General features: G+C 40.7%; 4 protein-coding genes across 6 annotated transcripts in view; 1 reads left to right on the plus strand and 3 right to left on the minus strand.

The window, feature by feature from the left end:
• The window catches only part of nkiras2 (NFKB inhibitor interacting Ras-like 2), a 73,166-nt gene extending 50,084 nt beyond the window's left edge, over positions 1-23,082 (plus strand). Inside the window, exons 1-4 of one of the 3 annotated variants that reach the window (XM_084038147.1) lie at positions 19,081-19,099; positions 19,542-19,658; positions 21,238-21,479; positions 21,667-23,082. In XM_084038147.1, coding sequence (XP_083894273.1) covers positions 19,565-19,658; positions 21,238-21,479; positions 21,667-21,909 — 579 coding nt within the window. In that variant the 5' untranslated portion in view covers positions 19,081-19,099; positions 19,542-19,564 and the 3' untranslated portion in view covers positions 21,910-23,082. Of the gene's footprint in view, positions 1-19,080; positions 19,224-19,541; positions 19,659-21,237; positions 21,480-21,666 lie in introns of those variants that run through there. The other 2 variants (XM_084038146.1, XM_084038148.1) reach the window with 2 other exon arrangements.
• cnp (2'',3''-cyclic nucleotide 3'' phosphodiesterase) lies at positions 1,644-6,477 on the minus strand. The gene is made up of 4 exons (XM_084037931.1): positions 6,343-6,477; positions 3,453-4,998; positions 3,200-3,327; positions 1,644-3,082 (listed from the first exon to the last, which is right to left on the minus strand). Exons 2-4 carry the CDS (start codon positions 4,960-4,962, stop codon positions 2,633-2,635), a joined length of 2,088 nt encoding a protein of 695 aa, XP_083894057.1. The 5' UTR covers positions 4,963-4,998; positions 6,343-6,477; the 3' UTR covers positions 1,644-2,632.
• On the minus strand, positions 7,439-10,545 carry odad4 (outer dynein arm docking complex subunit 4). Its single transcript, XM_084037031.1, has 11 exons — positions 10,373-10,545; positions 9,921-10,052; positions 9,681-9,834; positions 9,528-9,586; positions 9,206-9,356; positions 8,805-8,987; positions 8,523-8,730; positions 8,357-8,443; positions 8,010-8,206; positions 7,780-7,880; positions 7,439-7,685 (listed from the first exon to the last, which is right to left on the minus strand). Exons 1-11 carry the CDS (start codon positions 10,496-10,498, stop codon positions 7,650-7,652), a joined length of 1,434 nt encoding a protein of 477 aa, XP_083893157.1. The 5' UTR covers positions 10,499-10,545; the 3' UTR covers positions 7,439-7,649.
• On the minus strand, positions 10,872-19,069 carry dnajc7 (DnaJ (Hsp40) homolog, subfamily C, member 7). The gene is made up of 14 exons (XM_084038135.1): positions 18,950-19,069; positions 17,616-17,704; positions 17,356-17,480; positions 16,692-16,805; positions 16,288-16,362; positions 16,052-16,170; positions 15,072-15,225; positions 14,727-14,891; positions 14,072-14,163; positions 13,823-13,896; positions 12,818-12,964; positions 12,543-12,695; positions 12,317-12,379; positions 10,872-12,217 (listed from the first exon to the last, which is right to left on the minus strand). The coding sequence occupies exons 1-14, from the start codon at positions 19,021-19,023 to the stop codon at positions 12,180-12,182; spliced, it is 1,482 nt and encodes a 493-aa protein (XP_083894261.1). The 5' UTR covers positions 19,024-19,069; the 3' UTR covers positions 10,872-12,179.
• Positions 23,083-24,119: the final 1,037 nt, after the last annotated feature.

A 24,119-nucleotide genomic window follows, 5' to 3' on the forward strand; every position in this document is an offset into this window, starting at 1 on the left:
TTAAAGGCAGTAACTACGTTTTGCAGTGCAGCTTAAAAATTAAACATCAATTAAACATTTTCCCCACTTCGTTGTGCCACTAAAACATTCAGCAGTTTTGCTGTGGCGGGGTGTAACTAAGTACAGTACTGTACTCAACTACAAGGCTGAGGTACTTCTGTGTAGGTGTTAGCTTTTTCCATTTGTTTGACATCTATAGTCATAATGTACTTTGCAAATGAACAGAATATAGAATCGTTCAAATTAGCTCGATCTTGAGCAACTGCAACACTTAAAATGCAACTTACACATCGATGCTTGAGTAATATTAAAGTCATGACATAACATTCACAGGGGGAATTTCACTGTGATGAATCATTTTAATAACGTTTTTGTTAGTGTTATTTGCATAATTTAGAAGTGACGTTTTGCATGCTGGACTTTTACGTGCAATGGAAAACAATCTGTTTTGTTATTTCTACTTTGACATATGAACAGTGTATGATTATTTCTATTTCTATTGATTATTGGACAAAATCCAAATACAGAGATTCCGAGGAGTACTTGAAGGTAACATTCGTTTCTTTCTGCTCTCTTTCACACACACCACTCATGGAGAAACAGGACTGATGTTGATTGGTTGTCATTGTTCTTTATCTACACAGCAACCAATGAGAATCACTTCGCCTGGCACACAGCCGACACATCGAGTCTCGCACGGACCATCCCGCACTCTGAGGTGAACAATGTGAATATAGTGCAACAGTTCATGGTCTTTTAGCTGTCCTTGACCTAAACCAATACCAGTTATTAATAGTCTCAAGGATGTAGCGGAAGGTAAATATTAATTTGGAATACAGTCTCATATATCAGTGATAAAGTCTTAAATAGCAAACAAGCTGGATACTGCATCTACAATTGCGCATATTTTTATTCTAAAATAATTAAATGGAGATTAAGTGGAATGTTAAGTATTGAAATACTTCTATTGGTATTTTATTTATTTATACTATTAATAATCTAATATTTGCATTTTAAGTAACATTTTGAATGCAGATCTTTTACTTGGAAAATATATTTCTACACTCTGGTATTACTCATTTTACTTCAGTAAACCGAGTATCCAACGCGGGTTTGTAGAAAAAAATCTTTCCAGACAGCAAAACTAGAATTTGGATTAAAAAGTAACATTACACGAATTATAACCATAAGATTATTTTATAGATATTAAAATATGTGAATGTGTAAATTACAATAGAGTTTTATGCACCTTTGAAGTAGCTGGTAGATGAGTCAGTGATGAGTATATGAGCTGAGCACTTGCTCCATCCCAGGATTCACTCCAGAAAGAGGGGACTTTTAGGAGCTATGCGGTTTTTTCTGTGCCAGATTCTTATACAATGTTTAAAATTACAGTATTTAATTAGTCTTGAGGGAGTTATCCACGTTGAAGATAATTCTGACAATGAAGAATCTTATAAGAGTTTAAATGTATAAAACATCTTACCACAGATGTTCCCAGCACTGTTCGAGGGATGAGCGCCCTCTGCTGGTTTACATGGTCAACTACACCTGCATGCTTGGAGAAATTTGACTGCGCAGTTATCAGCCTGCTATGCTGTAGTCACCGAACTGCACTAACACTGAACACAAAGCATATCGCATTACTGGAGCAAAGCATGTTCTTTTTTATTAAGTGTACAAAACAAGTGCAAAAATAGTGATTCATATGAGCTACACAAAGTAGGAATTGCCCTTCAAAAATTACAGTCACAGGGGATACAAATTGAAACGCAAGACATGAAGTGCTGTTCAAAGACAATAAAACTGATCAATGGTGCAGTCTTGCGCAGTAGAAAAGGTTGCAAAACATGAACTTGGATTCACAGCATTTGATAAGTACTAAGTGCAAGCTGCTGAAACAAATGCCAAAACCTTCAGCATTCTCCCTTTCCAACTATGCACAGTGCAAAGATTTTACAAGGAAGACCTCTATAAATGACATTCATTCTAATACACTTAATCAAATAGATTACTTTGGCCCATATGCTATTGCAACAACTACTTCCTAGGCAGTGCACACACAACTAATCGTTTTCACCTTACCACTAAGCCAAAGGAAACACCAAACAAACTGTTGAAGCGGCAGAGGCCGATACTGAGTGCTTTACAGCCGCTCACTGCTCTCTAAATGCTTACAATGGGTTAAAATGCACAGGTCATGTATGTAAAGTATGCGCTTTTACCTGGGATGCATGCAATTAAAGTACCTAATTATTCACACCGGAATACTGACAGACACTGAAATGTAGAGAAGAGGAAATCTAAGTTGTAGATAACTGGAGCGGTGGGGAGGAGGCTATACTACCATAGCCTAAAACCGGAGCTAACTCCTCAGCAAATAGCCAGGTACTGCAACTCTGGCACGGATACGTGAAAACAAGATACTGAACAACGTTGTCAACAAGCCTAACTGGATTGAAGGCATCTTGGGTTGTGGTGCAAATCAACAGTAAAAAGGCACACAGCTTGTGGATTTAGGGGCGGCTATAACTGAACCCTAAACACTGCACAAACACACAAACCTTGCACAGAGTAAGCCTACGTTTGAATTCACCAGTCATCCCGGACACACATCCCCATTTTTTGCCTTTTACAGTATGGCGCACTTTTGCTTCTTTTTCTTCTCTGGTTCTTTTTTGGTCGGCTGGGGCTCCTTGGGCCCGTAGAAGCTGGAGAAGCAGGCTGGGGAGCAGATCGGCTCTCTGAGACTCAGCAGCCACCTTCCTTCGCCGTAATAGGTCAGCGAGCCCAGCTCCATCTCCTCGATGAGCTCCCCCTGCTGGCCTTCCTGCTGCAGGGCCAGGATTTCGAGCAGATCCAGACCTGTTTGAACTGGCTCAACACCCTCGGCGCATCCTAGAGTAACATGGGCGCGGCTTCCCAGGGGCAGGGAGGTAGACCCTGCCTCCTTCTCGGCATCAGCTGGCCACAGCACAAGCTGCTCCTCGGTGAGGGACACTCTGGCACCAACAGTACGCGGAGTCACAAAGAGGGCGCTCAGCGACAGCTCGAATGCAGAACTGTAAAGATCTTTAACAGCCTGGAGAGCACAAAAAATGATGAATAAATATCACGTTTTTACATTAGCAAATACGTAGCCGTCAGATTTATTAGATTAAAAATCTATAAGCAAACAATTAAAAGACAGGTATCTTACGGCAAGCTGCGCATACTCTTTGGCACCCTCTGCTTTCCCATAGTCACAGAATTTTGTTGTGCAATGGAGGGTTCCTTTGGCTTGAAAGTACTGCTCCAAATCCACTTCCTTCTCAGCTTTCCCTGTAACTGTAAACACAAGGCAAGATCAATTGCATCTTAGTCATGCCAAATAAATAGAAGGCTGTTCAAATAATTAATATTTGTAATAGTTTTTCCTTTTGATGTATTAAAACAACTTTGAATATACTAACAGTCAGTCATGTGTTTCTTGAAGGCCTCCAAGGTGTCCAGTGTCTTCAGGAAGTCCATTGATGTGCACCGAACCTTGTCCTGGATAGAGGAGAGAAGGAACCAGCCAAAGTAGAGAGGCAAGGACGTTTCCTCGAGTGGACCTCTCATGGCTTCCAGCTGAGCCTCCTCCAGTCCACGCCTGTTCTTCTTAGCCAGCTGTGCTGGATCTCTGCTCCACTCAGTCAGCGGCTCCAAAAAGACGGCAACAAGGTGGTGTTGCTCAGCGATCTCGCCCAGGCGAGCCAGCCGATCCTGGGTGTGGTTGGTGTCATCCACCACCAACAGCACGGAGGAAGTGGTTCCTGCACTGCAGCAGGCCACCACAGCCTCGTCCAGAGCCTTGTATCCGTCCACAGACGATTCTGGATTCTCTGGCTTCACGCCGTGATCGTCGGCACAGACGATAGAGCAGTGGTCTTTGTAGGCATCGGCTATGGCGCGTGCCAAGAAGCTTTTACCGCTTGCTGGAAGGCCTCTGAGGACAACAAGGGTACGAGATGTACGCAGGGCGTCTTTGGTCTGCTGTCTTTCCAGGATGGAAAAGGACAGGGAGCCAGCTGCTGGGACAGCGTCCTCTTCCTCAGATTTAACACCTTCTGCTGCTGCTTCAGCCCCCTTCAGAGAATCAGATGTTTCCGGTTCAGCTTCCTTCTTGTCATCTGTAGTTTTCACACTTTCAGCTGGTGTCTCTTCCTTTGATGCCACAGCTTCTGTCGGCTTTTCTGGGGAAACTTCTGCCACCAGCACCGTCTCTGCTGGTTTTTCTTCCTCCTTCGTAGGCTCCGCTGCAACATCTTTTTCTGTCATCTCCTCTTTAGGAATTTCTTCAACCCCAGTATTCATTGTAGCTGGAATTTCAGTCTCAGTTTTCACTTGTTCCGGTTCTTTCTCCTCTTGGCTGGGCGGCTGTGTATCTACTGGCTGCTGCAGCTCGGTTGGTTCAGGTAATGTTTGCTCTTCTTGTTCAGGTTGGGGAACTGATTCTGCCAATTTCTCTGGCTCCGGTTCAGGGGCACTCTCGGCCAGAGGTGTTTGCACAGGCAATGGTTCTGGGTCATTCTCTGGCACAGGCTGCATGTTTTCTGGTTCTGCGTCTGTTGCGGCAACTGGGTCAAAGATCTTTTCAGATGACTCATCTGGTTCTGGTGGTGCCACCGCAACAGGCACTGACTCCATTTCAGATTTTTCTCTGGGTAAGCTATCCTCAATCTCCATTTCTGTTTTTTCCTCAGTCAGCGTAATATTTTCTGTCACAATCAACTCTTCTGTTTCTTTCAAGTTTAGGACTTCGGTATCGTGACCGTTCACTGCCAGCTGCTGAGTTTCTTCATCGGCAGCTGGTGGCTTCTCAGGCTCTGTGAATTCCTCCGGTGTCTCCAGTTTTGACGCAACCTCTTTTTCCATTTCAGCCTCCTCTTGCTGTGGAGTCTCTGACGCATCCAAAACCTCAGCGGTCTTTTCAGTGTCCATGTCTGGCTTTAAGTATGATGATACACCACAATGTACCTTAAATACATAATTAAAAGAAAGAGAGAAGTTTTCCCATTTAGGCCAATGATGCAAATGCAAACATTTAAATGCATGCAATGTTGGGCAACGTTTGCCCCGTGCTACAACATTGTTATTTATACATTAAGTCTTTAATTGTGATGAATAAAGCGTTTTTTTGACCACCACATTTTAAAATACTCAGATGTAGATGCTAATTGTTACGCCCATCTAGAGGCCAGAATCAAATCCTTTCATGGTCATCATGCCCCAAAAAGGGAAGTTACTCAATATCCATGATTGAAGAATTGGAGATGTCTTTTTTTTTTATTATTACAATAGCCTACGTTACAGACAGGCTGTAAAATACACAATCTGATGCAATCCAACAGAATGACTCTGCAACAACAACAAGCTTCAACACTTAATGTCCATTTGTGTTCAGTTGGGGTGGTGTACTCTTGTGCACACAGGGGTGGTGGCAACATTTACACATCACAGCCCATCCTAATTTTAATTTCCATTCGTTTAGAACAGAGACTGGTCTGCCAGCGTGTTGCAAAAAAAAAAAAAAAAAACCAAACCACTGCATTGCTAAATTAACTTCGCCAGCCAACAGACAAGGGTGGTTGAGAAAACGGGAGCATCGTATTGCGACGTCCAGCTCGTCGTTTATATGGACATTTGATAGCTATGTGAAACCACATCGTGTCATGAGACAGAAGGGGAAGCTTTCACAACACGAGTCAACCCACCGAGGCAACAAAGACACACATCACACACCTCGTTGTGTTTTTACAGTAGGGGGGGACAAACAACGGAACTAAAAACAGATTCAGGGAAATATGAGCACTCGACGTGTTCAACTTAATCTCTGTCAGATATACAACGGACACAGAAGTAGTTGATGGCGCAGTCAGTGTGAGGATGCTCATTTCTTTTCTTTTTTGACGACAACTTCGGACTAAAATTACACATTTAAAGTCACGGTGTGACTTTAAATTGAGAACATGTGAAAGTATGTGTGAAACGTTGCTTCAAACGGATAAAAACGGGCAGCCGTTGAACATTAACACACACACACACACGCGCACAATGTGGCCGTGCGGGGAGTGGCGTGCACCTAATGCTAGCACGCCAGACAAAAACAATTTAGCTGCCTTGGCAGTCACCACCTCGGCTGTAACATCACCGGCGACAGCGCCACGTCTAAACCAGCTCGGTGTTTTAACGGCGTGCACACAAATCACTGAACGTTAGCGGAGCGACTCGTTTTAGTGCGAAATAAATAAATACATGAATAGGAACGAGACGCCGCTTCCCGTACGAAGGGCTTTTGTTCGCTATATCACACCAGCTTACCGGTTAACGCTGCAGTGGAGCTGGTCGCTGGTGCCCGCTGACCACGCGTTTCTCTCTCTGGATACAATGACAAGGCAAACCTCGGCACGGCCGTGCACCCGCTTCTATCTTCAAGAAGGAAAACGGAAATTTCCGGGAACGCGCAACTGGGCGTGGTCACGGACACGCCCCTGAAGACCGGAAGGACGCCACTGGAGAAGACAAAATGATATATATTTTATTAGCATTAAAACCGTATTGATTTTTTTTTAAGAACATGAAAAGGAAACAAACACGAGGCTTAAAATAAATCACGATTTATAAAGACACAACTTTGGGAACATGACGAAACCCTTTTAATTTGAACTTCAGACATATTGCTGTGCATCGCTTCAAGTTTATATAAAAATGTCAGACAAAGGGAGTCACCATCAAAAAAGCTGACAACTGATATTGGAATTTTAGTTTCTCTTTAGGCAACAAGACGAGTGGGTACGAGGTCACATTCAGGTCATTTGCTCATTCACTCAGTGCAGGAACTTAACCCTTGTCTCCAAGGGTTGATTGTCCACAACAGTTGACTTGATGAGAACTGCATTGTTTAAGTCTTGACATTCTGGTGAAGAGGCAATGACCACTATATTTGCTGTCTCTGACTGACACGCAAATAATACACTGCTAATATTGTAAACACTGCAGGAAGCAGTCTGTATGTAAATCACAGAATGATGTTTGCCTGCGGGCAGATGTAATGTGACAAGGGGAAGTACCCTGCAGCTCTCTATGGGGAACTGAAGTTATAAAAGTTATTAAAAGGCAAAATGACTCCATGGCTGGCTGGTTGTGTGCACGTCAAAGTGTGTGATAAGATTCCTCTGTGTTTTGTGACACATTTTAATAATTTTTCATATAATTCTGACAAAATATTCAGCCACACAAATAGATTTGGAGTATAAATGATCACGTAAGCAACACTGAAATTAAGGATGTAGGCTTTGAAACATTGTCCATATTTTTTATTTTACTACAGGGAACAATACACATTTGCACAATTCACAAGTGCCTATAGTGATACTAATGCTTCCATAATGAATTTCACAGGATGATCTCTTACCTGGTTTATATTTGTGTTTCATACTGGAATGTTTTGAGCTTTGAGAAGTTAGTAAAAATGCATTTTCTACATCTTAAACATGTTTTGGCATTCAGATTTGTGCAACTTTTGTTGTTGTGTTTGTTCTACTTTCATTTGATTATCGTTGTCTTCTGAAGTCGTTGTCATTTTCTCAATTAACCCTCTAAAGCACAAATAAAGACTGAGGACATCCTCACTGTGGTAGGTGTTGCTTTGCTTCATCAAGGGCCTGAAAGCAAAATGATAAATGTCAGAGATAAAAACGGTCTTTAAATGGAGCTGAAAAGACGGTGAAGGAAAGCACATGGCAACAGAGAGGCTACCTTCTGAATCCCTTTCACGGCAAAGTCGTCTTCTTGCAGCTTGGCCTGGGTCAAGGCTTTCTCAAAGTGGGAGACACAGGATTCAATGTTTCCAAGTTTAACTGATGAAACAGAAGGGAATTGAAACAATGACAACACTGTCACTATAGTTTAAAACATTAAACATCTATCAAATAAGCTGACATGACACAGTGAGTGATTTTGTAAACATTAGAAAGATACATATTTACATTCTGAATGTGCCACCAAAACGTTGGCATTTTGCTGCCATTTCTTATCAGCTATTTCTTCGGCCGCAGCAAGTGAACGGATGCCATAATCTCGGGCTTCTTCATGACGATCGAGCTTCAGGTAACACCAACCAATCTCATGAAACAACCAGGTCTTCTCCAAACCACTTTGGACTAAGTGAATCTTCTGCTCCCAGCTGAATTGGAAAAGAAAACACAAAAAAGAAAATGAAATATCAATAAACTTCAATAGTAGTATGTCAATGTAAAACAATGCTAGTTAAGAGAGCAGATGTGGTGCTTTGCAAAAGGACAGTAAGTGCAACTGTTATCCTATTATTACTTACAACTCAATGGCCTGTGTGAACTGTCCAATTTGGGCATAAACCCGCCCAATGTTGGTCAGAGCCCTGGACATTGCATCTGGAAGTTTGCTGTTGATAAGAGACAATGCTGAACGTCTGTTGTATTAAAACACATTCATTTCTATTGTGCAATTCTTCAAATTCTCACCACTGTTTAGCCAACTCAAAGTCTTTTTGATGATGCTCTAAAGCTTTGTCCATGTCTCCGAGGTCCATCAAGGCATTCCCGATACAACTGTGCAGGCTGCACAAAGCCTCTTCCTTATCAGGCAGCTCTTCCTCTGACCAGTCCTGCACTATCTTCATGACTTCCTTTGCCTTCTTGAGACAACTTTTTGCATTTCCAGATTCCAAATCTTCAATGACAAACATACACTAAGCCTTTTTCTAGGGTTAAAGTGAAAGTAGTTCACCCAGAAGCCTGCCTTACCTGCATCAATTTCATTCTGACGCTTCAGCAAAAACTGAATAGGATCAGATGGTGGGCTGTGACGGGGCTCCTTTTCCCGTGCAAAGACAGGTTCCGCCTGGTTCCTGAACTCTGTGCACGTGTCGATGTATGTGAGGCAGCCCTGAATGATGTCCTGCAGTGGCTTCCCACCTCTCTGCTTTCCTTGTACAAAATCATTGTGTAACAGTTTTGAATATTATAAATCTATTAAAAGTGCAAAACGTCATTGTAGGTGGGTTTAAATAAATATAAAGACCAACAGCATCGACCGTAGAAGAAACTTATAGTTTGAGATTTGAGGCTAGTGTACTGAATCTGCCAGTAAATCATAGTGAGGTGTGGACACACAGTAAGAAATGTATGGTGAAATAAAATAGTACCTTCATCTTTAAGCAGGTTCTCTAGAAATGTCTTGTCACTATAAAACTCTCCCAGCAGTTGTTTGGTTGTCTTCTCACTCTTGGGGGTTTTCTGGGTCTGCTGTGCTTTCTTTGTCATCAGATGCTGAAAAGCAGCAACTGGCTGCGCTGTCTTTTTACCCAGAAACATAACATTATGCATCAGACAAGAGGCGGTTTATATACAAAGAAGTGTACAATCTAGGAGAGTAATCATTTGTTACCAGGTTTTTTCATATTCAAGGTTGATATTTGTATGTATACATCATCACGTTTTGCTGTTAAATACACAACAATGACTCACCTCCTCCTCTTTTTGGAGAAACGACAGGTCTCCCTTAATCTGCAGCTTTAAGGAAGAGCCTTGGAAATGAGGAGAACAAACGGTTTTAGGTGCGAGGAGGACTTGGTGTGACGTCATTTAGTGTAAATCACAAAACAGTACTGAATCACTCACTGCCAACAGAGTTTTCTATTGCCTCTTGTGCTTTCTGGATACCAAGTCTGCACTCCTGTTTCATTGGACGTAGCTTTTGTCCTCTGTGGTAAAACACCAGTGCAAACTCAAATTCTCCCATCAAGTACAAAGTCTCTGCCTTCTGGTACAATCCCTGAAATAGAAATACATGTTTACAGGCTTCACTTTTGGGTGCTGTGTGAACATTAGAAAACGTTTTTTTGTTGTTGTTTTGTTTACCTCGAAAAAGGTCTCGTCTTCTTTGAGAGACGCTTCTGCATCTTCTAAAGCGCGTTCAAGTTCCCTCATCTTCAGGTAACATTTGGAGCGTTGAAGAAAGCAGGTCTTGTCATCAGGCTTTAAAGTCAGCGCCTAAACCAATACCAAGAGCAAGTCACGTGATTTTGAAAGTACACCTAACAGTTTCTGTCCACAAACCTACTCTAATAAACGACCTGCGACACTTAAAATGGAAGTAATGGATGTTTTAGTGGCATTCATTTTTAGCTTATTTAGCGTTATTTCTCTGTCCGTGTACATGAGCAATGGGTCCCATATATGAGCACACACAGCTGGCTGCTTGACTAAGGAAGTATTTTTAAAAGCTCAGCTATCACCAGGAATATAAGCTTCGGTTTTGGGTAGCTAGCCAACGCTAACGCCTGGCTAAGCTGGGTAACGAAGTTACTTACCGTTGTGTAGCTGTTGATGGCCTTTTCATACTCGTTCTTACTGTACAGCCAATTCCCGTTGGCCATTAAAGTGGAGAATACACCCTTTGGCTTTTGCTCATCGCGTTTTTCGTCCGTGCTTGACATTTTAATTAAACGTTTGTGTCATAAAGCTTGTGAAAAGTCGCCAGTATCTAAACATATAAGCTCAACTGGTATCCTAGAAACCATAGTAACAAACCGAGAGCGGGGAGACAGCGCCATCTTCTGCTTAGCCCGTGAAGTACAACTCTACATATGGGTTTAAAGCAGTTGAAAAATGAAAACTAATTCCATAATGACGATTCATTTGTTGACAACAAACTTATTATCCAACAATATTAATATTCATTAAAGTCCCAGTGAAACAGAAGTTAGAATGTCTGCACTTAGTATTCCCCAGTGAAGCTGGAGCTGTGGTATTTAATATCAAACCATTCACATTCTATGTCACTAAATATTAACAAAATAAAACAATCAATTAAGGGGAAACCCAGAGGAGGCCAACTTTATTGACATGGATGGTACTTTTCAAGGATAAAGAGAGGATGGTTTCACCATAAGGGCAAAAACAATGAGAGCAAAGATGAAGACGCTTTTCTTTTCTTCATAAAGTCCATCGAAGAGAACAACACACTCATCAGGAAGTAAACTGAACATTACGACACATCCATCACACAGTGACTTTCAGCAACAACACATTTGTTCTATCGTTATGCTCGTCTGTTGCATTGAGGAAAATCGGACAACTTGCATCACAGTCAAGGAACCGAGCAAACTCTGGACAACAGACCAAGCATTACAATCATCTTCCTGAATTTGTGTAAAAAGAGTGCTTATGATCCGTTTCTCTTTCAAACTTTCAAACAGAAAAGTGTCTTCATCTTACAAAGATGGTTCTATCAGACAGCAAAATTTACAATAAATATACATATCAAAATTTAAAAAAAGAAAGAAAGAAACTATCATCACAAATCAACACTTTACATTCCAGTAAAATGTACAATGCAGCAATCTGTGAATGGCAACATCAAACAAAACTTGTGACAACAAGAGGGAGGGGAACTTTGCTGGCAACAAAACCAGCACAGCCGTCTCCACCGCCATCTTTCTGGTCTTCAGCTGTACTGCAAGTGTAGGTCTAGACTCCGGCCTCCAGCTGTGAATTGAAAAAAATGTGCTCCTATTGGCTTATGACAAGGAGGCAGTTTTCAGTGTGAATTCGTAGCAGCCAACAACTGTCTGTCTGACAGATTCTTCATAAGGGGAGGGTGCCGTTTGCAAAGTGATTTTCTTCAGAAATCATTAAGCAAGTTAATAACTTTCATGCAGAGAATGCCCGCTCAGCAGTACGTTGAGACAAGCCAGATAATAGCTTGCTCAATGCTCAGTTGCATCTCAAGAGTTTCCCCCGGATGCCACTTCCTGCATTGATCCCTAAAAGCTTGGATACAATAGCTATGCAATTTCTGCTATTTCAAAAATCCAGAAAATATTTGGACCACTGTTGCTAGCCATTACTGACTTTAAAGTTCGTTTCAATCTGAAAGGAAGAAAACCAAATCCAAAACCAGTAACACTTATCAACTCAGTCTGTGCAGTCTTAGTGTCTTTTCTATACGGGCTTTAAAACATTTGTTGCATGTGGTCATTGGGTTCATTCAGTCAATGGCATAGACAGGGATCTGACTTGCAATCAGTCAGTCATTAAATATGGATGGTGGGTCAGGGGGTTGACATTGTTGAAAAGTCCTGATGCAGTAACTGTTTAGGTAGACAAATCCTTCAATTAACCGAACTGGAAGAAGAAATTTCCTGGTCCAGATGCTGAAACAAAGTAATAAAACAAGTCAATAACTGAAGAATTGAAAAATGTGGATGTCATTCCAAATGTTTTTTTGCATTTACATAGAGTAAATAAATTACCTTCAAAACTAAAACCTCCTGGCCCTCCGAAAAAAGCCTTAAAAATGTTGTTGGCATCAAAATCTGGTGGAGACAAAATGCAAGTAAGAATCAACACGGATAACTTTGCAGGCAGATACTCACTAGAAAAAACAGCTGTTTCATAACAAAAAAGGTGGTTCATGAGCTGTGCTTTATCTGTTCTCCGCTGAGACCCGCCCACCCCAAGGCTTGCCCAGGTTCTGACCTCCCATGTTCATGCCATCATCCTCCAGATCCTGACCGCTGTCGTACCGAGTCTTCTTTTTCGGGTCTGAAAGCACGCTGAAAGCCTCGCCCACTTCCTTAAACTTCTTCTCCTCTTCCTTCTGCAACTCAGGGCTAGCTCCGCTGTGACGGTCTGAAGTGAGGGAGAGGGGAAAAATAAGTTAGGGCTGAGGGAAAACTGATAACAGTATTACATGCATGATAAAAATATAAATACAATGTTAATATAATGTTTGACTGTAATGAATTTGGCACCTGGGTGATGTAAAAGCGCCCGTTTGCGGTAAGCTTTCTTGATCTCATCTTCTGTGGCGTTCTTATTCACCCCAAGTACTTTGTAGTAATCTTTCCGCTTGCTCTTCTTCAACTCCAACTGGGCATGTTTCAGAAAGTGCTTGTGCTCTAGACGACACAAAAAAAGACAGGACAGATTAAAACACAAAGCAGAAATGCACTGACTGCAATTTACTCAGCCAATTCCAATTTTTCTGATCTGCCTACTGTCCCAAAACATTATTGAATCTTTTTGAAATCAGTGTAAACCATTGCTTTTACAAATCAAATTATTAGGAAATAAATTATTTTATTTGTATTTAAATACTTGCTTTGATTTTAAAAAACCCTTGGCATTAGTAGTTCATTATATACAATACTATAACTGCTTAAAGATAGTGTTAGGAAGTTAAACAGATCATAATTCCCTCTTTAATTTCTAGCTTATATTGCTGTGAGAAATCGCTCCTTCAGAAAACTGTATTTATTCAATATATTATAGGATTTCATTTGGATACATCATGAAAGTGTTATAATTTACCAAATACTGAATAGAGTTTAAATGCATCATAATCAAGTCAACACAACTTCTGCTGATGTTAGCATTTATCTCCGTTCTAAGTAGTACTATGCTGTCAGCAGTTGAGCTGGTCATTATTACTCTGAGCCGCATGCATGGGAATTAATTATAATATAATTAGTGTCTGATTTAGTTGTTACGAGTGTTTTAAGGTGGTCCTACATGACTTACTGAAGATTTATTTCTTCTTCTCGCTGAAGAACTTCCACACCAACAACATGGTGTGTGTGATTAATAAAAAAACAAAAACGCGAACATTTAGACCGACATTGCCAATAAGTGTAAATCCTGCAGGTTTCAACCGGCAGCCGATCGATTGATGCATCTCTACAATAAAGCATAACAAGGAGGTAATATCCGTGCAGAAAGCTGCGTCAGCTCGGCCACAATAGAGGAGTTTGACTCACCTTTTGTCTTCTCCGTCTGGTAAACCTTCTCGTAATCTCGCACTGCCTCTTCATACTGCTCTGTGTCCATGTAGCTGCAGCACAGTATGCACAAGTCTGTTATTGTTTCTCTACTCAGCTTAAACAGTAAAATATGAAAAGTGCAGATAATGACACTGCCATCTGTTTGTCCACGTCTGAAAAGCAAATACAACAGAACTCATGGTCTCTTTTAACAGTCCTTAACAATTCAGAAAACCTGGGACATACCACTGTGCTCTCCGTAAATAGGCCTTGATGTAGGTCTCATCCAGTTTAATGGCCTTCGTGCAGTCTTCAATGGCCTGTTCTAGTTTCTTCAGCTTTCAAAGAAAAATAAAAAAGTGTAACCATGCGAGGCGGGAGACACAGAGGGAAAAGTAGTCGCCTCGTTCTCTTGATGTGACAGAACAAATTACAATGAGGCAAAGATACCAAAACACTTGAAACCAACACACAAGCTGTCATAGGGACAGAATGAGAACTTTGCTAATCTTGTGCCTGTGCTAACCTATAAATAACTGAATGAGGGTTTGTATGCAAGTTATGCATGGGATGTTACCTGTATGCCAATATATCAATGTCTGCCTGATTAATCTACCATTATAAAAACGAATTCAGAGGTCGTAGTTTCGTTTGACAGGGTTCCGGTCTTTACCGTCATCTAACAAGTCACTTTTCCGCTCTCCTTTCCAATATGTGACAATCTTATTTACCAATTTACACTTATCTTAACTTGGATACTCATTGAGGAACACATTAGTCTTTGGTGGCTTTTAGCAAATAGCCACCAAGGATGCTAAGATTCATTTTACAGTTGACCTCCCAAGGCAACTTGTCAGATGTTGATTCAATCAGTGGTAGCTCTCCTGCGTATGTTCCTCACCTTAGATCCAACAGTGGCCCTATTACAGTACAGCTTGGCATTGGTCTTGATGTTGTTGGGGTCTATTGTTAGTGCCTCAGAGTACAGCTCATAGGCTGCCTCAAAGTTTCCCTCCTTGAACGCCTTGTTCCCCTCCTCCTTCTTAGCTTTTAGTGCTTTGGCATTCTGGAAACACAAGATAGACAACCTTACATTAACCTTGTCAGCAATCTCAATCAGACTTAAAAAGGATGAGACGTGCATTTTCTTTGGCTAATTTCCTAAATCAACCACAGGTTTTCGAGGACGGCTCCCAATAAGACATGGTGAGAATGTAAAGGATGTATTATCCACTGAATTACTCACTCTGCATGCAAGCCGAGCCTTGTCATGGTCTGGAGCCATGCGCAGGGCCTGGACAAAGAACTGGACAGCCTTGTCAATGCAGTCCTCGTAATACAGACAAAGACCACGCACGTACAGTGCATCCGCATTGGTGGAGTCCATTCGCAGAATATCACTAAAATGGAACAAGTGATGAAAATTAGTGGTGAAATAAAGCAAACAAAAAAATGAGTATTCACATAAAAATATGGCATTTTGTGCCATCATCTTTAAAGGTTTGGTAAAATTCTGAAAACAGCAGTTAACCGTTTGAATTTCTGTTTCCATTAAGTGATGACACAATTTGACAATGAGGCAGTGGTGTAGAAGCAACTGATGGGATGTGAGGAAACAGACATATCCATAACAGAAGAAGAGCCCCAGCCAGAGGTGTTCATTTTCAGCTTTAAATTGCGACAGTGACTCTGTGAAAACAGAGCAAGCTGCATACAGGTCCTGCAGGCACTACCCAGAGAATCTTCATTTTCCAGGCAAATAAACGAGGTGGGTGGTCAATTTTAGGGATGTGCCATTTCTCAGGTGTAATTGTTGCTTACACTTTTTGTTTTTAGACCCATGTTTCAAACCTATACACTTTAGAAACACATAAACACAAAGTTGTGCATAGTTATGGCCCACAGATTTCAGTAATTGGGCATGATTTAGCTCAAGAAAAAAATATATATAAACCCAGATTAGTCAGAGCCTCAGATTCAATATATATAATTATGCTGACTCTAACAAAGCATCTTACTTTTGCATATCTGTACATTTTATGATTCAGGAATTTCTTGTTTCTATAGAGCTATGGAGGATTACATCATGCATCAAGTTGGTATGGCGTGCTATGGCACATGCACACCCCCATGTCTTATTCTGCTTTCCCCTGTGCTCATTGTGATGCATTCCAGTGTCAAATAAATAAGTGAACTGCCAAGTATTTTTCAAATATGCCGTCTTACCTGGCTACAGACTGGGCTTCAGGGTAGCGTCCCAGCAGGGCTAAGCACTCTGCCTTCAGTATCTTGAACCTGTGACAGGCTGCAGCAGGCTCCAAGGCACGGTCCATGCAAAAGACAACCTAGAGACAACCACAGCACATCTGCAGTCTGTGTTGCTTGCCATGTCTGTGACTGGGGACATATCACACAACTGTCAAACTGAAATAAGACTGAAATAAAACCACTTTGTAGCTTACCATCCTGAAGTCTCTCTTCTCAAATCCAATCTCAGCCATCCGCTCATATTCAAGGATGGATTCTGCATTCTTCAGCTGAAAGGAATTTGTAGTGTTCAGTGACTATTTCAAACATTTGTGTTAGATTAGTTGCTGTACAGCCAGCACTGGCCTCTCTTTTGTGCCATGCTTAGTTCTTGTAAAACTAGGTCAACGCAAGCAGTCGTATTACATCTGTGGATAACCAAAAACTTGCCTCTTGGCTGTGTTGTTGAGAATTAACAGTGACTCCAGTTGATCTCCTCTTAAACCACTAAGTATCAGATTTTTTTTCCACTTCATTTGGACTAGCTCGGCCAAAGCTTATCAGATCGTAGATAATCACGTCCAAATTGTCAGATCATGTTAAACTGAGGCCAACTCACCTCCTGCTGGGCCTGGCTGTTGTCCGGCTCCAGCTCCAGAACCCTCTGGAAACAGCGGCTGGCAGCCATAGCATTGCCAAGGGACAGGTGGCATTTGCCCTCTCGCAGATGGCCCTGCGGATAAAAGACTAGCAGTTCACAAACTGAAGTTATAACGTGCCCCAATTGCCTGGTTTAAAGGACGGGAACTCTAACTTACAACTTTGTCATTTGACACACTTTTATAATTTTGTGAAAATCATAATGCCACTAATCCACTGAACTTGTGCTACAGCGTATGTATTGAGGAGCCAAATAGCTCCATAAACAAATGTACACATGCCTAAATCAGACCCTTCCTACGAGCTGAACAGCTTTGCCATGTAGTAAGCAAAAAAACTAAAAGTTCAAGGTCCCACATTTCTGTGAGCCACCTTCCAAGCTAATTTTACTCTATTATGAATGCTATTTAAAGATATTACTGTTAAATTAAACACATCCAACACACCCCTTCTCTAGGCATTGTTCACAGCATTCTGGAGAATTTAAGAAATAATTTATCAAAGCATTATTAGTTGGAGGCTGAGAGAAAGTGTAATTAGCAAAACAAAAATAACACAATTTACATATGAAGTAAGCACATTTTACCTTAATATAGTGTAACGGCTCGTTTCCCACAGCCTACCTTCATGAAGTCGTTATCTAGTCGTACTGCTTGCTGGGAATCCTCTAAAGCCTCTCTATATCGACACAACATCATTAGCGTGGCTGCACGGTTTCCATAGTAACTTGCATTCTTCGGACACATGTCTGTACAACAAACAAGTTATTGACATCCTATGAAGGACAGATAGAAATCTACTTTTATTTATTATCAAAAAAGGAAATCAACATAATCCCACCAACTAACAAGAAGACTGACTGAAATGATTTAGGGATAATTACCTATGGCCTTGGTGTAATAATTAAATGCTTCTGCGTAATCCTTCTTGATATAAAAGGCATTGCCTTGTTCTTTGAAGCCCTCTGCTTCCCTGTGTACAAATGGGCAGAAAGACAGGAATAAAGGCTATCAGACAAGACTCAGATGAGTGTAGTTATGGACAGAGCATGACTATATGGGTATGTGGTGGTCAAGCGGATGGGTTTGTTTAACTGATTACTGAACTTCTGGTCGGCAAAATAAAATATATTTTAAATGTTAAGACTCTGGCTGCACGGTGGTGCGGGTAGCACTGTCGCCTTACAGGTTCGATTCCCGGGTCGGGTCCGGGTTCCTTCTGTGTGGAGTTTGCATGTTCTCCCCGTGTAAGCGTGGGTTGATGACTCTAAATTGCCCGTAGGTGCGCGTGAATGGTTGTCTGTCATATTATGTAAATAATAATCCAGTAAATGATTAATTAACTTATTGACACTTCTCCCAATCTGACTCATGCTCTTTTTTATAGATAAATGTGTGCATATATATTTATTAATATCTTTATGTCTGCTGTGATAAAATGGAGCTACACCCCTGAAAATACGGTTCTGGAAGTGAAAACTCTGTTTCCCATCACAGTGTTAGTCACCTCAGAGTTCAGGGTCAGAGTTTGTTAAAGCTGCTTTCTGAAACAGAGCTCAGGTAGTAGAGGTGAAAAGCTGCCCCTATCTGTTTGGAGCATGCAGCCCGATGTTACACAAGCGCACCTTTAAACCGCTGAAGACCGTTAGGTGTCAGGTAAAGAGACGCGGAATGTGACTGACGGTGCATCTCACTGCTTCGCTAAACATAGAAGGAGTCAAACCGGCAGGGCAGAAGTGCTCCTCCAATCAAACACGTAGCTATTTTGTGAAGCTGACAGGGAGCTGAGCCAGGAACATATGACACCATGCTGTGGGCCACCGCCGTTACTTTTTTTGGAAGTCTTTCATGTTTTAACATCACGACTACACAGTTGGTGAATGCTGTCATTAACTACTTATCCACATAGTACGTTACTGGGAATACCGCATTAATGTGAAAGCAGTTCTCCTGTCGGGTGACTGCAGATTTATGGATAGTCGAGCCTCCTGTTTGCAAACCAGAAAATCACAGCACAGGAGCTAGCTAGTAGGACAAGCAAAGCTAAACGCCACCCGGGGTAGAATTTAGCTAAACAGCGGCGGCTCGCTAGTTAGCTTAAATTGTGCGAAGTGCGAAGACAATAAACACATGAAAGACTTTGTTGTACACGTGTCAGAAAGCCGCTTCATTATACATGTGTGTCTGCCCATGACAACGTAGCGTTATTATATTTTACCTTTCTAATTCTTCGTCACTGAGCAGTTCCATGTCAGGGTCCATGTTCACAGCATCACAGTTCTCCGTCGCCATTTTGCCGTCAATGGGAAGGGGCGGGGCCACCTACTGCAGTCGTTACGTACACTGTAAACAGGAAGTAGCCAGTTCGGTAAGAGTTGTTGTGTTCTCGTTGCTAATGAACGTCTAGCCGCAGGTAGCCAATATCAGCGTAGACATATTGAAGACTCGACTATAACACGGGTCTGTCAGTTTCAGATAACATTGTCTCCTTGGTACGTGACATCGTCGCTCGCCGAAAGCTAATGCTAAGCTATTTCTTAATTTCACAGAATGGAGAAACGTTAGCATAATCACCTAGCTAACGTTGCAGTATTAAATCGGCATGACTAACGTTTGCGTTTATATTTCGTATGTTATATTATCTGTTATCTTTACTCGCTTTATGTTATTAATCGTTATCACGTAGTCCAATTTCAGCAATGTTTAACCAAAAACGCATGTGGAGTACAATGCGATGCTATGCGCTGACATTGTAACGTCAATAAAGTGTTTTGACAGTTTTTCTTCTGCGTGTCTTCCCCGAAAAACAGATTGTCTGACCTGAGACTGAGTCATGGGCAAAAGCTGCAAAGTGGTTGTGTGTGGCCAGGCTGCAGTTGGCAAAACGGCTGTATTGGAACAACTATTGTATGCCAATCATGTTGCAGGTATAACCTATAAATACAATTTAACATTTTTTCAAATTACACAATTTACCCGTCGTTTATGCACTGTGTACACAGTTGTTACTTGTCAAGAGTGTTACATGTTGGTTATTCTATGTGTAATTACAGGCATTTCTATTCTATATTTGTCTTCTTGTTATAGTATTTCTTGTAGTATTGTTTTCCTATTTTTTATGTAATGTTTTCCTATTCTTTACGTTCGCAGTACTTTGGTGCATTCATTAACAGTAAGACCAAATACAATGCAGGCATAGTAATGAATAACCTACTTCGTGATACACTTTGTTCTGATTCTGATTGAAATGTCTAGTCTGATAGCTATTAATTCTTCCTGATATCCTGGTTATTTATCTAATAACAGGTGCACTCTCTAATTCTTTTGATAATAGCAATTGAATAAGCCTATTATATTATTTTCATAACAGTATAGGTAAATTAGAGTTCATAGTCAACTTGCTCATGAAAGCAACATTTCTCATGAAGTTTCATGATTTTGCAGCTGGATAATTTCCAAGTTTCACATATTCAATACCAGGCGTTGTAAACATGTAAACATGTTAAATATTTCATAGTAGGCTCCTAAAAGAGCCAAATTATGTTTCACTCTCAGTCAGGCACTTATGGGAGGTCATAAATGAACTAGAGAGCTGACAGCACAAGTATCACACTGTGTGATTTAGAGCTTGTGATGTGACCCTGAAAGAATAAAGTTCTATGACAGGGTATTTTTGAGTTTTGTCGATCAATATTATACATCTCACTTAAATCAATTTCTAAAGTTTACTTTGAAGTAAATGTTAATATGCACTTACTCATCCATTACTGACATGATAGCTGCCAAATTAGATTCATGTTCATTAAAAATGAAGAATTTCTACTGACTCCCTGTCATACAAAGTGTATAATAATAATAATAATAATAATAATAATAATAATAATAATAATAATAATAATACACATTATTTATAGGGCGCATTTGATGGCACTCAAAGTTGCTTTACAGTTAAAATAGAAACAAACAGACATTATTCACATGTTAAAAGCAGATCTAAATAGGTCATTTTTAAGTTGTGTTTAAGTCGTCTCTGATGTGTTTTGGGAGAGAGTTTTGAGAGGGAGGGGTGATGATGGAGAAGGCTTTGTCACCCCAGGTTTGGTGCTTGGTCCTGATGGGAGGGGAGAGGAGTTTATAATCAGAGGAGTGTGGTTGAGCAGGTCGGTGAGGTAGGAGGGGGCCTGGTTGTGGAGGGCTTTGTGAGTTAGCAGGCTGAGTGTGAAGTGGATGCATGGTGGGACGGGGAGGTTCTGCAGGGCAGGGGTTGTGTGGTCGTGTTGAGCAGGCGTGCGGCACAGACCTGAATGTACTGGGGTTTATCCAGGAGGGGATGGAAAAGTTTTTCAGGTGGAAAAGGCCATTTTGGGGGATTTGATGATGGTGTATAGCTATTTGTTTCAAGTAAGAAAATGTCAAAGTGCTCAGTTGTTTATTACAAGCTATTTTTATTGATACCTGTGCAGTGTATCATACCATAGCCGCCTATCTCTGTTTACTCCCGGTTAGGTTCGGAGCCCATGGAGACCCTGGAGGATATCTACATCGGTTCCATAGAAACTGACCGTGGCACACGAGAGCAGGTGCGCTTCTATGACACGCGTGGACTCCGGGATGGGATGGAGTTTCCTCGACATTACTACACTTTTGCGGATGGCTTTGTTCTCGTCTACAGCATTGACAGTAAAGAGTCCTTTAAGCGGATGGAGGCCCTGAAGAAGGACATCGACCGTCACAGAGACAAGAAAGAGGTGAGGACTGAATCCATTTATGTGCTTGGAAAGGTTTCCTGGTTGCAATGTTTGTTTATGCAGTATCTGATAGGACCAAAGCAGTTGCCCTAGAAAGGACCTGCCATAGTTGTTACTATTTTTAATATTGCAGCTGATGTAGTGATGTGCACTGAGGGGGGGCTAACCTGATGATCCTGATCCACAGGTGACCATCGTTGTGCTGGGCAACAAGCTGGACAAGCAGGATGAAAGGAGAGTTGACTCTAATATGGCCCAGAACTGGGCAAAGAATGAGAAGGTGCGTCTGTGGGAAGTGTCGGTGGTGGACCGGCGCACGCTGATCGAACCCTTCGTCTACCTGGCCAGCAAAATGACCCAGCCACAGAGCAAGTCCACCTTCCCTCTCAGTCGCAATAAGAATAAGGGCAGTGGTTCTACCGACAGCTGAGTGACCAAACGCTGTTGTCGTGCTATAGAGGGAGGAAAAGGGAGAAGATGTGTATTAAAGGGAACTTAGTTTTTGCTAAAAATACTATTTTGATATTATGAAGGATTGAGGTAGTAAGAGTTGGTTTGGAGAAGCGATGATGAGAAAAGGCAGGATGAATGTATGGATGTTTATATACAGTGAGTACTGGTGGCTTTGGTCCATATTTGAAGTTTGGTGAAATACATACAACTTTAATTATAAATCAGTAAAAATGCTGAACTTTCATAACCTATGACATGGAAGAATGCAAAGTGGTTTTGTTTGTCATTTCCATTTTATTTGTTTGGGTTTCTGTCAAACTATTAATCCACAATCTTTACAATTACCGCTGTTTACATCAGCAGTCATGTTTCCACCAACAGAATTGAGTTCTTCTGCTGACAATCGACATTTTGCGCTCAGTTTTTTCTTAAGTCCAGACTTTCACTTTCAAGATGTCAGAGCTCACTGTGTAGATAAATTAGGACCTGGCACGCATTAACACTACCATTGATTTACATGCACGCCCCATGTATAGACATATTGAATCAGAAATGGCAGCAGTTATTCATGTTACCTTATTATTGCATCACACAAATGCTGAATTCCACATGTTGTAAAGATTTGACGGGTGAAGGTATCTTATTAATACATTATTGATGATGTACAGTAACTGTGCCATTTGTTTATCTGGAGATTTGTTACACTATGTTTGTTCTCTGATTGACATTCCTTACCACAAATTGCATTCTGTTCAGGCTTTATAAATCTAATGAGATATAAGATTTTAAAAAATCAGATGTAAGGCGGTTTCTGCAGGCTCAGGTGCTACTTTTTTTCTGGTTGTGACACATGACAGACATAGAGCACTCTATATAGTAAAATAAACAACATGACTCATCATATAATCAGTTACATGCACTGCTTAAGTTGAAGCTGGTGTTACTAAGCTGTTTGATAAAAGCCCAACTATTGAACTTCTTCTTCAGGGTGCAACATGAGTCAAATATATATATATATATTAATTGAAAAGGGGACATTTGTTGATTTGTCTTTATTCATGTGTGCCTCAGGCTGTTGACACTATGTATCATACATGCAACTCTTTGTGAATGTCAAGCTTTTATGTTTCCATAAACTGTGTTCACTTGATATTTGTTGGTTGTTTTGTAAACAAATTCAATATTTTTTTCAGTGCCATATCCAGTACATACAGCACATCTTTTATTTCATCCAGGGAATCACAGGGGGTTGTCGTGAATTTGCTCTGTGACTTGCAACATTCCTGAGTATGAAAGGCAAGAAAAGTTCAAGTAAACCCAAACCACTATATTATTCAGTTATTTTACACTTTAATGTGTTTCATGGCCAGTAGATGTCTCTGGTCTTCCAGTAAAACTGTCGACATTCTCATGCTGTTTTAAAGGGTAGCCTACAAGATAAGGGTCTCGCCGTTTCATGCATGTACAACTGAGTAAGCATTGGGATCTCTGCACTGGGCTTCTTTAAAGAAGTGCAATTATTAGGCACCCAGGTTGCATTAATGTCAGTAATAAATGTCACATTTATTGCCACAATTTGACAGTTATTTTTGTAACCTGTTGGTGTACAGTATGAGGACCCATGACAAATGAAAACAAACAATTACATTTGCACAATACGTAAAAATGATTCATTTAAAAACTGGCCAAACATGATGTCTGCCATGACAGGTAGGGACATCAGTAACAGTAAATAAAGCTCCACAGCAGAAATATTCATATATTAATACAATTATTACAAATACCGATGTCCCTTTTCTTATTTGTAATAATCATTTTTATAATTAATTATAATTTTATAACTACTTATGTTAAAGACGATTTATTTATATTTGCACTCGTTGGCTTATTTATATATTCACTGCCATCTAGTGGCCACAGTGAGAAACTGCAACACTACTACCAGCATCAAGGAGCAAGCATGCAAATAAAGGTGGACAAATCATTCACAAAGGTATATTGCTAAATTATTTTTACATGGCTGTGTATTGGAAAGCATTACATGATGCAGAGATATCTGATTAATAAAGTGTATTAATAGTGCTAAAATTACTATTAATATAATTTGAATCCCTCTGTATAATAATAATAATAATAATAATAATCAATATATGTAATATTACAATTACAATCTGCCAAATTAATGAA

The sequence above is a fragment of the Eutrigla gurnardus genome, assembly GCF_963514095.1.
Source record: "Eutrigla gurnardus genome assembly, chromosome: 20".
NCBI classification, from domain to species: domain Eukaryota; kingdom Metazoa; phylum Chordata; class Actinopteri; order Perciformes; family Triglidae; genus Eutrigla; species Eutrigla gurnardus.